Here is a 12986-nt window from a genome sequence, read left to right on the forward strand (position 1 = left end):
ATTTTAATTAGGATTTAAGATATTATTTTACGAATTATATTTAGCTTGTTTTTAGGAAATTGAAGGCTATAAATACCCTATTAGGATAAGCCTAGAAACACATCTCTCTCATATGAGAATAAAATCTTTTTTTTCTCTCTAGCTTACTCTCTATTTTTCGCATACTCCTTTATTTTCCTTTAAAATTTTGTTTTCAAATATGCTAAGTATGACTTTGGTCATGCTTAGCTAATTTTCTTTTAAGCCGAAGGCTAAAGCGAAGGCTCAATTCAAAATGTGAGAATTGTAAGCCACTTAAATCACTTCAGATTTCTCTCTCTGTTTTCTGAGCTTACTTTTCAAATCAAACCAATTTTTAAAACTAAAAGTTGACATTGGTCTGGATGTTATTATGGTTAACGTTGGAAGAAAGACTGGTTTATTGAAACACATTCGACTTCCCGAGAATATACTTAGCAAAATTGTTTGCTAAAAGGCACTACAAGAAAATATAACTTTAATGACACACAAACGATGACACACTCTAATTTATGACTTGCAAAACATGTGTGTCATAAAAACAATGTCATGTTTTTTAAAATCTGAACGATTTATGACTTACAATAATATGTGTCATATTTAATAGTCATAATCTAAAAAATTTATAAAAACAGAGTATAATTTTAATTGTGTATCATCTTTAAGAGTCTATTCTAATTTTTTCCCTTTATTTTCATTCTCTCCCGCTTCTTCCCTCGATAATCAGTTCACGCCGCATGCTTCCCCTTTTTCTCTTTTTCCCTTTTTCTCTCTGCATCAGTCTACTAGTTTTGCCAATCACCACAAGGATTAGGGTTCCCTTGAACTCTTCCGCCACTTCCACTGGGCTTTTTAGTGAGTATTAACTCTTTGTTTATCCTGAAATGGTAGAAATCGGAAGAAACTAATCTAACAACATAATGTTGTTTTGTCATTGCGTTGTCATTTTGAAGTTGCTTGGCTATCCAACTGAACTTGGTGCTCTCATAATTCGAAATGGTAAGTGGCTGAGTCTGTAGATTATTGGTTTCTGAAGTTATACCCAGCTGATGGTGTAAGGGGTTTTTTTTCTTTTTTTTCTTTTTTACACAATAGTAAGATAGATCAGTCAGATATTTTTGCTATGTTCCTGTACCTAATTGCTTTGTTGTAATGAATTATTTCTTTGATTGTAAGCATGGACTTTCTTTCTTACTTTTTTTAAGCATGAGTCATTCTGCCATAAAGATTTAGACTGGTTGAGATTACTATGCATTTCTGGAAATAGAAACGGTTCATGAATTGTGAAAGAAATAGATATGATGAATTTTCCATTTTCATTGCTCAATGGGTTTTGGCATTCATTGATTTGTTGATTTATATTTCCCCATCTTTAGATAGCCTTTAGACAAATCCCGATTAAATAAATCTAAGTTTAAGAACATGAATCTTTTTTAATATGGTTTTCTAATATCCATTTTTCTTTTCCTTTCCTTTCAGATGCTGTTAAGTTATTGAAGAAAACCTATTTCAGTGGAGGTTTGTACCTATAAGTCTTATTGATGATTACATATACAGTAGTTGTTTTGTTATTTAACTATAAGTGTTACAGGGACTGTTGCTGCTTCAATCGCTGATATTGACTTTGTCAGAAGACGAGAAGGTGTTGAGGAGTATTTTGAGGATAACACCATTTCATTCCTTAGCATAGCATCAATTCGTAATGGATTTAAAATATTGAATTCCCTCACCACATCTGCAATGTGCCGGTATGAAAAATTTCATTTCTATAACATTGCAAAGTTCAAAGATTGTATTAGGATTATTGAGTTTATTTTCTATTATATATCTTACATCATTGCGAATGTTCATATGATAGCATGTTTTCCTCAATTATTTCACGACTTAATTATTCCGTTTGTTAATGTATTTTCGGTTTCTATTTCCCATGCTTGATTTTCTATTTCACGTCCTTTGTTTTTTTTTACCAATGATAATCAGTTTTTAAAGGTAAAGATATTTATTTATTGAATTATAATAAAATGAAGCATTGCTAGAGGCCTCATTAAAAAACCTCCCTAATCCTAAGTGGAGGAAAAAGAGTGCACCCTAGAAATGGCAACATCGACATAATACTCATCTAACTTAGGAAACATATTTTAACTCCTATTAACATATTGCTACCTCGTCTTCTCTAACACTGTTCTCTTCTAGGCATACTATGTCACTTACAATGTTTTTGAAGAAGCAACTCTTAGATTTGCGACATGAAAATAGAGCAAGTGTCTGCACTATTTATGGCAATTGTGCTCTGAAGGTTAGTTGCATAACTTAAAGGCAATAGATTTCCTCGAATAAGCATTAATTATGACATATTATTACTGCTTCAGATGTACTTGAAATGGGAAAAAATATGGGAATCTTCTCATGTTACTTTTTTTCCTCTTTAAAATCCATATCATAAGGCATTTCAATATTTCAGGTTGAATAATGCATATTGCTTTATGTGTGGGATTCCAATGAAGTTTTTGGCTTATAATTGCTCAGTCTGGTCTATTTGGATGTTTGAAGCTTTATGCTATAAGTTGCTTTGATCGTGCTTTCCATTCTTTGCATTTCTTTTTTTTAATTATTAACCTTTCTTTAAATGTTTTGCAACTCTTCTCATAGGTTTCTATGCATGAATCTAGCTCCATTGTCTCGTTTAACCTGAAAAGACCAGATGGCTCTTGGTTTGGATATCGGGAGGTGGAAAACTTGGCATCTTTATATGCGATTCAGTTACGGGTAAACTCTGAGAAAATGTCTAGAGCAAGCATAACTTTATAAACAAATAGTGATTTGTGTTATGGTTTAGTGACTGCTTGTTAAATGCCTTTTTTTCATATTGTCTTGTATATTCCAGACCTTACAAAGTATTTGGGAAATAAAAAGTATGCAAACACCTTTATATGTTGTTTATAACCTTAAAATTCTTTGGAATAATACGAGGCAACTTTCTAGCTTTCTGCTACTGTATCAATTTATTTGATCTAGGAAAACTGGTGTTAGCTTATACAATGTCCTAGGAAAACTGGTGTTATTGATTTTGATGAATATTAATGCAATAATTGACTACACTTGTGTTACTAGCTTTGTGATGGTAATTCTTTTTCCCTTCCGTTGCAGTTTTGTTTTAGACTGGATGCTTTTGCAATCTTGGTGCTTGCAAAATATCTTGGCTTGTCTCACTCAAATCTTCTTTTTAACTTAGAGGTATGCCTTTCTTTGTTTGATTGATAATCTTTTACTACATTCTAGTGGTTGAGTTATACGGATGTGGTTGATTTACCAGGAAAGAAATAAAATAAGCTTTGCTTTGAGTTCAGGCTGGGCATGTTTGCTGGGATGACAATGATGTAATAAATGGAAAACCAACTAGAGCAGTTAGAGTATGGTTACATGTCTACTTATGAAGTTGATAAGGTAGTTATTTTTTAATTTTTTGGTTACCTTTTGAATTCTGCCCTTTATTTCTATTCTAGAAAAAATAGATGAACTTTTTTTCTTCTTTTTATTGTATTCATGCATCAGCTGTCAAGTGAAATATAACACAGAAGCTGAACTTGTGTTTAGTCTGTTGATTTCCATAGATAATAACATGTTGAGATATATTTGGTGCTTGTTTCTGTTGTTCTGTTTGATGGTATTTACTGACTGTTGCTTTTCCTCCGGACAGAAATTTATTGATTTTATAATAAGTTCCTTTGTATCCATGCCAAGAGAGTTCGAGAAAGGGTACCTACTCAGATCAAAGTCAATTCAATGTGTAATTGAAGGTTATTCAGTGTTTTGGTTCATTTTTATTGCCAAGGAAATGAAAACTATTTGTTAGATTTTCAAGTTCTCATTTGCTTGATTGGCAAATCATTCCTCTGTTAAGTAATTCTATTAGTAATATGGTGTCATTTAGACCATCAAAGAACATATTAATTTGAATGGAACATGGTTTCATATAGATCTAGATGGATTCTGATTTTGTATGTAAATTTATCATTTAATTTTCTTATTTCGTACCTTGAATACATATACTTTTTTAATGTGCCATTATACATATACCACCAATGTACATACTTCATTAAGTTTTGCACGGTGCATCACTGACTTTTCTTTTAAGATGAGATACCTATTTCTATCATAATTTTTTGTATGAAAGTTGCAAATGACATCAAATTGTCTTCATTAAGTTTTGCACGTTGCAGTTGAGAAGGATGCCAATAATGAGTTATCAAATAGTTTCTACGATGATGCACTAGTTCATCTGCCCCTAATAAGGTTTCATCTGCTTTCAGATGTGAAGTATTTGTGGCTTTAATATCAGCACAGTTTGTTTTAGTCTCATTAATTCTTTAAATAGCGGGCCAATTAAAGTTCTTTGTAATGAAAATGTAGTTTTTGAGATTATATTATTGATGAAAATGACTATTTTACAAATACTTCAGTCTCAAGTTACCTGTACCTATTTTATCACACTTACTATAGTCATGAATTTGTAGCTTGACATGCATTACTGATGATGCACATCATGATTAGCTTGGTAATTGTCCTACAAATGTCTTGTTGTAATGAATTGGTTTGTTTTTATTGTGTTGCCTGTTTCAAGACTATTAAGTAATTTTTTCACTCTTTCTTGTTGCGGGTCCCATGCTTGCACTGTATTGTACATAGGAAGCTTGCAGTGCATGAATTTCTGCCTAGCTCCCCAATACTGGAGGTATATACATGAGAGATTTATGGATTGCTCTGCATTTTTCTTTCTTAGGCTGACTAGTTTTCAGTTCAATACTTCTAATAGGTTCATTTCAACTCTTCCTTTCAACTCCCATATTTGATTGTATGAAACTGATCGACGGGTTCACACTCAAATAGACGATGTTGCTGTCGGGAAACTATCACTAAATCTAATAGGTTTAAACAAAGAAAGTTCATCTGTTTTTGGCACTCGACTTAGTCAAACTTTTAAAAACTTGCCACCTTTCACTAACTACATGCCTCTCACACTAGAATATCTAAACACTGTCTCTCTTGCCCCAAAAAAGGATTATCAAACAAACATGTATCCTTAATCGTATCCATGCAACTAGGGGAAGTTAATGTCTGTAAGCATTAAGAAAGCAGCTTTGAACCTTCAGCTTTTTCTTTTCTAAATAACTTCACGTTGTATTGCCGATTGATTCATGGAGTTCTTCAACTACCTATGGGCTCACACTTGATGGTTGATGAAACACAACTAGAATCAGGAAGCCTTAGCTCTATTGGAATTGAGAATACAAAGTTGCTGAAAAATCTGATAGAGTTTCAAAAAGTAAGTTGTCACTTGGTTTGTTGAAACATGAGTGCATGTTTGTGCATAAATATAATAGACCAAGGAAATCTAATATTGTTCCTTCTTATGTAATTGTATCATTTCAGCATTCTTTTGCATCTTCTGAAATACAAGTTGCAGAAGCACTGGAAGCTTGGATATGGTATCTGGCTACTGTTTGATCATTATCGCACTCAATTGGTTCAGATATGCATAAGGTATGAATTGAAACTTGGGAGAATTGCACTTAGTAGTTCTCTAACTTATCAAAGTTCTGCAGAATCATAACTAGTTAACAGACTTAATAGTATGCAATGAATCTTCCAAGTTGTGTTCTTTTTACTTAGTAGACAAGGTGTGAATTTGTCTATTGTCGGCTTCACACCACATAAGATGTACAAGTATGGAGCAAATGGTGAAACTGATGATATGTTGGAATACCATGCTACTTTTGATTTTTCACAAGACTCCCCTTTAGTAGAACATGATGATGATTTCTTGTGTACACGCCCGAATGGCGAGGGTATATTAGTAGAACTTTATTATGCCGTGATATTTTGTATCAACATATGATTACAATATTTTTGATAACTTAATGTGAATATATTGTATGCAAATGGATTTCTTATATATAATATGATATATATATATTTAGTATTATGAGGCATTAAATGTTATTTAGTTTGATTATTTGCCAATCTACAATATATATATATATATATATATATAATAATTTACGAAATACAATCACGACACACAAATGTGTGTCATCTTTTTTAATGACGTGTGCTTTAATGACACATAATGCAAGTCATACATGTGTGTCATAAATTTATGACACACAAATGTGTGCCATCTTCATTTATGACGAGGGCTTCAATGATGCTAAATGAGCGTCATAAATGCGCGTCATAAATGTGTCATAAATGTGCGTCATAGATTTATGACGTACAATTGCGTGTCATCCGAAATTCATGTCGGTGGCTTCAACGACAGGCATTTGTGTGTAATCCATACCCATAGATGACGCGCAATGCGCGTCATTAAAAGGGATTTTTCTAGTAGTGAGGAAACCAAGATCGAAATCAGTTATTGTTGAAACAACATAATCCGATTCGGCAGCGAATGATTGTCCTTGTAAGACGACGTGAATCTTGTAGTAAAAATATGTTTCGATGATCAGAGGAATTTGAGACAAAACTGAAGTCTGAGGTTGTTTTTACCATAAGTTTTATTTATCCCAATTTATTTATTTTTTTGTTTATTTATTTTTTTATCTCATTATACTTCTTTAAATAATTTAAAACCCCCTTTTATCTATATTACTATTTTTAAATTATTATTTATTATTGTATTATTTTAACTATTTTTTTATTTTATTTTATTCTATTTTTTAATCTCATCTGGAATTATATTCTTCTAAAATCAAGAGAGAGTTTTACTAAATCAGAAACACCACAATCCCTGTGGATTGACCCTGCTTCTCTATACTATTTTTTTCTTTCTATTTATTAAGAAGCCAAAATTATTTTGATAGCAAAACGATGATTATCAAACTGGCGTCGTTGCCGGGGACTAACGGCAAGTACTGATTTATTTTTTTAGTTTTTGATTTATATCCAGAAGAAACCCAGGTGAATTAGCATATCTAGATCTGGAGATCGAAGCACAAATATGAAGAATCCACACACAAACGCTTCGAGAAAAAAGAAAAAGACAAGAAGAACAAGAGCAGAGTTTAGAAACAGAATCAAATCTGGAAACAAACTCTGAAGCAGACACATACAACGAAAATCAAATTCTGATGGCAGAAGAAGAAGAACAAACGATCTGAGAGCTAGCCACATCACTTGTCACTTAGACGCCATTATGCATCAATTTTCCTAGTGGAGAGACTCCATTTCAATTAAAGGCAGGACTCATTTATCTTCTTCCCATCTTCCACGGCTTTCCCACTAAAGATCCGTACAAACACTTGTTGGAATTCTACATGGTTTGCACTAGCATGAAACCACAGGGAGTTACTGAGAATCAAATTAAATTGAGGGTTTTCCCTTTATCTTTAGCTAACTTGGCTAAAGAATAATTATTTATTTACCTCAAAATTCAGTTAATTCATCATGAGTCAAATTTTTCTTGACAGATTCTTTCCAGAGGCTTAAGCAAGTGAGTTACGAATGAGCATTCTTTTCATTCAATAAAAGAGCGAAAAAAGTCTTTATGACTATTGGGAGCGATTTAAAAAGCTTTGCGCACGTTGTCCGCAACACGGATTAAGTGAGCAACCATTATTTCAATAATTTTATGAAGGTCTTTTACTAATGAAAATGAAAATGGTAGATGCCGCTAATAGAGGAAAATTAGTCAACATGACCCCAACAACAACAAGGGAATTGATTTCAACCATGGCATCCAACTCTTAACAGTTTTCAAGTGAACCCAACAGACGGATTCACGAGATAAGTACATTTTCCCTTGAAAATAACTTAGACAAATTAATTAAAGTAGTTAATTCACTTGTTGCAGGGAACTCTAGAGCAATAAGAGCATGTGGGATATGCATGAAGCTAGACCATCCAACGGATTGCTGCCAGCTGATACAAGAAGGAGGTAATGCAGTAATCAATGTCGTAGGGAACTTTCCAAGTCCTCCACAAAGACAATACAACTCATACATCAATACTTATAATCCAGGATGGTGAAATCACCTAAACTTTAGCTATGCAGCAAATCAAATGTCAGTTTATCAACCAAGACCTCCTCCTCAACAGAAAACGCAAAAACCATCATTGGAGGAAATCATAGAAAAGTTAGCAATTTCACAAGAAAAGTTGGTTACATCCAAGGAAAAGCTGGTTGCATCCCAGGAAAAATTCCAAAGCCGAACTGAGACACATCTTCAAGAGTTGGATAACCAAGTGAGCCGACTAGCTCAAACTGTGGGAAAATTAGAATCACAAGGAAGATTGCCTTATCAAATGGAGTTAAATCTAAGAGATAATGTTAGTGCCATCACACTCTAAAGTGGAATAGTCATCTCACCTGAAGTTCCAGCAGAAAAAGTCGCACATCAGGAAGAACAAGAACCATGACCTACATTACGTGCATTAAAAAGTCCCTTCTAATCATACATGGATTTCTAAACAGAAGAGACTATCTTTAGATTTCATCCCGCACATCAGGATTAATCTTTATTTGCAAAAGGTTTTCTAAAATCTTTAATGTATGGTAGAGAAAAATAATAAAGGGGGGGTTTAAGACGTAAATTATGAATGACGTCTTGAAACCAAAGAAGGATTCCAGTTAAAAACCTGAAAAGGCGGCTCGAATATAAAAATTGTGCAGTTGAGGTGATCGCACAAATTCCTTGATAAGACATCACACAATCTGAGTGTGACCATGAGAGCTGTGAGTCAGAGAACACTTCCAGTAGAGAAGCATACAAGCTACCCCATCAAATCAGCGAAAATCAAAGAAACAAGAATGTCAAACTTTTGACTAAAAACAATAACCTGAGACATTTTACCATTTCCTCACCTAACCATTTTCCAAAGATAGCTTTGATCTTGACACTTGTCAAAAAGCTATAATTTATTTAAGGATTAACAGTGTAATTAATTCTTTGATATCCAATGAATTATAGTTTTATGATTTGTCACAATTGTAAAACCTAGAAATGGGTAATATTTTCAAAACTTTTGATTAAACATTTTTCAAAACTTTTCTAATTGATATTTTAAGATCTTGAAAATAAAAGAAGAAGAAAAACACTTTTCAAACAAGACAATCTCTCTAGAGTAGATCTTGGTAATTGGCATGTGGCTCTCAGACACAAAGCTCATGCTCAGAGTCAGCTCTGAAGCAAGCAATGAGGAACAGTGGGGGCATCATTAAAGATTCAACAGCAAATGTTGAGGCATCTTTGGAGATTCAACATCGAATATTGAGGCATCTTTGGGGATTTAACATCATGATGCGAACGATAAGATCTTCTGAAGGCATTTCCTCCACCAGCAGGAATAAGCAGATCATTAGTATCATTTGTTGTTGTTTTTCTCAAAACAAAATGTTGTCTCGATTGAGATAATTTTCTTTCAAAACAAATGTTGTATCATTTGAGACATAAAAAATCTTTGAGTTTGTTTCTTTGGAAACAAAATTTTACATCTTTTGAGACAGCTTCTTTTGAAGCATCATCTCTGAGTCGGTTTCTTTTGAAACCAAAATCCCTTAGATGACCAAGACTCTTGAACATATGAGCAGTGTCATCACATGATCAGATCTCCTTATTATGTAGGAGTTATGTCAACTTAGATAACCAATCGTCCTCATCAGAGTGGAACCATGTTATCACCTTTAGATGACCAAGACTCATGAACAAATGAGCCGTGTCATCACATGTTCGGATCTCCTCATTTATGTAGGAGCCGTGTCAATCCTGGATAACCAAGATTCATCATAGTATGAGTAGTGTCATCCCCGACCAGCCGTCCTCATCACATAGGAACCGTGTCACCCTAGATAATCAATCGTCCTCATCACGTAGGAACCGTGTTATCACCTTTAGATGGCCAGAACTCTTCATCGTGTATGAGCCGTGTCATCACCTGACCAGATATCCTCATTATGTAGGAGTCGTGTCAATCCTTGATAACCAGAACTCTTTATCACGTGTCAGCCGTGTTATCACCCTTCCTAAAGATGGCCAAGAACTCTTCATCACGTATGAGCAGTGTCATCCCTTGACTAGATCTCCTCATTATGTAGGAGTCTTGTCACCCTTAGACGACCCGAACTCTTCATCACGTATGAGAAGTGTCATCTACCAAATCAAACATTATCAAGTTTTCAAAATAAAAAAAAGAATCGGACAAAAACTGGTTATCTTTTTTGTCTTTGCCCTATTCTTGTTAACACAAGAATATGCAATGAAGGACAGCTGTAGACACCCGTGTTTGTATGGGTCTATATATATTATTATTAAATTATTATTATTATTATTGTTATTTTACAATATTTACATGCCCTAAAGACCAATTCAGCCCAATACAAATTAACCTAGTTGTTGACCTAATCCCACATAACAGACCCGAGACTCATGGCCCAAAACCCGGATCCGACTCGAGCCCAAGTGATAACCTAAAAATTTTAGGGTTTTTAAAATCTTAATCACTTAACAGCTCAGTGTTGCTGCCAACGTTCTGAATTCCAGCCGCATTTGCATGCCGCCGAGCCAAAGCCATACACCACCATCATCGACAAACCTGCACCAAACCATCAATAAAGTCAAAAAACAAATCCCGCCAATCTATTACCTAAACCTTAAAAAATTTGGATTTCTACCTACCAAATCAATCATTCAGCAATAATCACGAATGCAAAGACAAAACAAAAACATATTAAATGAAGCATTCGAAGAGAACAAAAAGAGAGGAGGGGTCTCGAACCAGAGAACATTAGAGGAGAATAAAGAAAAAAAAGATTCAGGGACTGATTCGAACGAAAGAAAACAATAAGAAAAAAATAAAATAAAGAGAAGCAAATCGAACAAAAAAAAGAGAGAAAAGAAGATAAGAGATAAGAGAGAGTACCTAGGCTGAGCACCGGTGAAAGCTAAAGTCGTCGGAAATGGTCGGTTTCTCCTCATATACATCACTTTTGAGACACTTTTAGGCCAAATGAAGGCTAAAACCTTGCTCTGGGCCACGAGAGGCTTTGGGTGATGCCCACTTTGTTTCCCTCCGACACCGGCGTACGACGGCGCCGCCGACCAGGGGCGGCCGATGAGGTGGTTGTCCGCCTTTATTTGAGAGTTCTAGAGAACTCTCTCATGTTTTCTCTCTTTCACGAAATGAGAGAATGAAACAAATGGGGATATTGGTAATTTTTTTGCTTTATTTTATCCTTATATAGCGCGCTAGAAACGACGTAGTTTTGGAAGGGACCTGACATGCAATTTCACGCTTGGATTATTCATCAGATAAGTCCCTTGTACTTTGTATCCTTCTATTATAGTCGCTAATGCAATTTCATTTTCGTTTTGGCTCGATCTCTCAATTTAGTAATAATTGCATTTTAGTCATTGGTTTTATATTTTGAATATGACTTTGTGATTTATATTTTTTTCATTTTAGTCACTGTTAGCTTTTGAGTTTAATTATTATTCGGCCTTTATGTTCATGTTTTAATGCAATTTAGTCCTAAGTATTATTTAAGGGTTATTTATATTTTTTTATGCTTGTATTATTTAATACTTAAGATTTGGGTTTTGGTGTATTGTGTAATTAATGTTTAACCCTATTAGTTTCTGTTAATATCATTTTAGTCCCTTAAAATTCTATTTTAGCCCTTCAAACTTGGTTAATTGTTATTTTGGTTCTTAAAAATAATTATATGTGTTTATTTTGCTCGTATTTTGGGTTGTAATGTTTATTGATTTATATTTTAGTTCTTTATGCATGAATATTTTACATATTTGGTAATTAATATACAAAAATTAGAAAGAAATTTTAATTATGATGGAAATCTACGAAGACATCTCTCAAATACAAGGGAATGTGTCTTTTCAAGGATTTGTCTCATAAATGCTTGTTTTGTATTCAATAATTTTCTTCGTTCTATGTTTATTTATTGAGTATTTTTATCGCGTTTCACTTTTATTTTATTTCATTTTATTTTATTTTATCTTTGAGAAATTTGCAAAAATAACGTTTTGTGAGAAGAATCTATGGGAAAGTCTCCTAACTATAAAAGGAAGTGTTTTCCCGAAGATTGTTCATACAAAAGAGCTTTAATCATTTGAAATTTGGCACTTTTTAAATAAAGTTAAATGAATAACATGATCGTAATTTAAATATATTTTATAGTTTATAATTCTCACTATTTAAACAATATATAATTGTTTAGGTATTAATTTTGGGCGTTGTGGGGTGATAATCCTTCCCCACGCATAACCGACTCTCGAACCCGCTTTAATCGAATCTTTGGTAAACGCATATAAGTTTTTGTCTTAAAAAATGATTTTTCTTAAAATTATTTTAAAAATACGTATTTGACCTACCTAACTCAAAGGTCGATGGTGACTCTTTTCAATTTAATTCAAAATTACCCAATTTTCTAAAATTAAAGTCGTAACTGTTTTTCAGCAATAAATAATTGTTCCACCCTAAAAATGGTTAAACGTCATTCCAGATTCAGTTACAATGGAGGGACTTTCCGGGCTTTTTCGAAAGCGAGGTTAACACAACTGAAGCAGCGGATTGAGGAGGTAAGTACACAATAAAAGTCTTGTGAATGACTGAAAGTTTAAAAAAAAGTTCATGTATGTTGTATGATTTTACTATCCCAGAAATCTGTTTTAGTGAAGTTGACAGGTTATCAAAGGGCAGGCTGCCGTGCAAAGGTGCAACGCAACCATTGATTTTCACGACAAACCGGTACCTGAGTTCCCTCCGAGCGTAAAAGACGAGGACTTGCACAAGCATTTCCGGAACATTGCAGGTTTTATGCTCGGCAACGACAACGTTAAAGACATGAAACCATTGATGGCATCGGAGGATTTTGCATTTTACCAAGAGGCGATCCCTGGATATTTCTTCTTCCTTAGGATGCAAGACGAGAGCAGCCCGAAACTCAGCTCCGTCCA

The 12986-nt window shown here is 33.9% G+C and overlaps 2 protein-coding genes across 2 annotated transcripts; both read left to right on the top strand.

Annotated features, from left to right (window-relative positions):
* The first annotated feature begins 921 nt into the window (after nucleotides 1-921).
* On the top strand, nucleotides 922-1953 carry LOC120154623 (molybdenum cofactor sulfurase-like). The gene is made up of 3 exons (XM_039166308.1): nucleotides 922-1017; nucleotides 1498-1536; nucleotides 1610-1953. The coding sequence occupies exons 1-3, from the start codon at nucleotides 939-941 to the stop codon at nucleotides 1951-1953; spliced, it is 462 nt and encodes a 153-aa protein (XP_039022239.1). The 5' UTR covers nucleotides 922-938.
* A 511-nt stretch (nucleotides 1954-2464) lies between these two features.
* On the top strand, nucleotides 2465-3924 carry LOC120154618 (molybdenum cofactor sulfurase-like). Its single transcript, XM_039166306.1, has 3 exons — nucleotides 2465-2784; nucleotides 3166-3252; nucleotides 3366-3924. Exons 1-3 carry the CDS (start codon nucleotides 2674-2676, stop codon nucleotides 3450-3452), a joined length of 285 nt encoding a protein of 94 aa, XP_039022237.1. The 5' UTR covers nucleotides 2465-2673; the 3' UTR covers nucleotides 3453-3924.
* Nucleotides 3925-12986: the final 9062 nt, after the last annotated feature.

Source organism: Hibiscus syriacus, unplaced genomic scaffold (genome assembly GCF_006381635.1).
Source record: "Hibiscus syriacus cultivar Baekdansim isolate YM2019G1 unplaced genomic scaffold, ASM638163v2 tig00111137_pilon, whole genome shotgun sequence".
Classification (NCBI taxonomy): domain Eukaryota; kingdom Viridiplantae; phylum Streptophyta; class Magnoliopsida; order Malvales; family Malvaceae; genus Hibiscus; species Hibiscus syriacus.

Bases quoted from the DNA above. Each gene is read 5' to 3' on its own strand.
- LOC120154623 (XM_039166308.1), top strand. From the start codon at position 939: ATGTTGTTTTGTCATTGCGTTGTCATTTTGAAGTTGCTTGGCTATCCA. The intron at 1,018-1,497 runs GTAAGTGGCTGA...CTTTCCTTTCAG, and splicing joins TGCTCTCATAATTCGAAATG to ATGCTGTTAAGTTATTGAAG. The intron at 1,537-1,609 runs GTTTGTACCTAT...TAAGTGTTACAG, and splicing joins GAAAACCTATTTCAGTGGAG to GGACTGTTGCTGCTTCAATC.
- LOC120154618 (XM_039166306.1), top strand. From the start codon at position 2,674: ATGCATGAATCTAGCTCCATTGTCTCGTTTAACCTGAAAAGACCAGAT. The intron at 2,785-3,165 runs GTAAACTCTGAG...CTTCCGTTGCAG, and splicing joins TATATGCGATTCAGTTACGG to TTTTGTTTTAGACTGGATGC. The intron at 3,253-3,365 runs GTATGCCTTTCT...CTTTGAGTTCAG, and splicing joins ATCTTCTTTTTAACTTAGAG to GCTGGGCATGTTTGCTGGGA.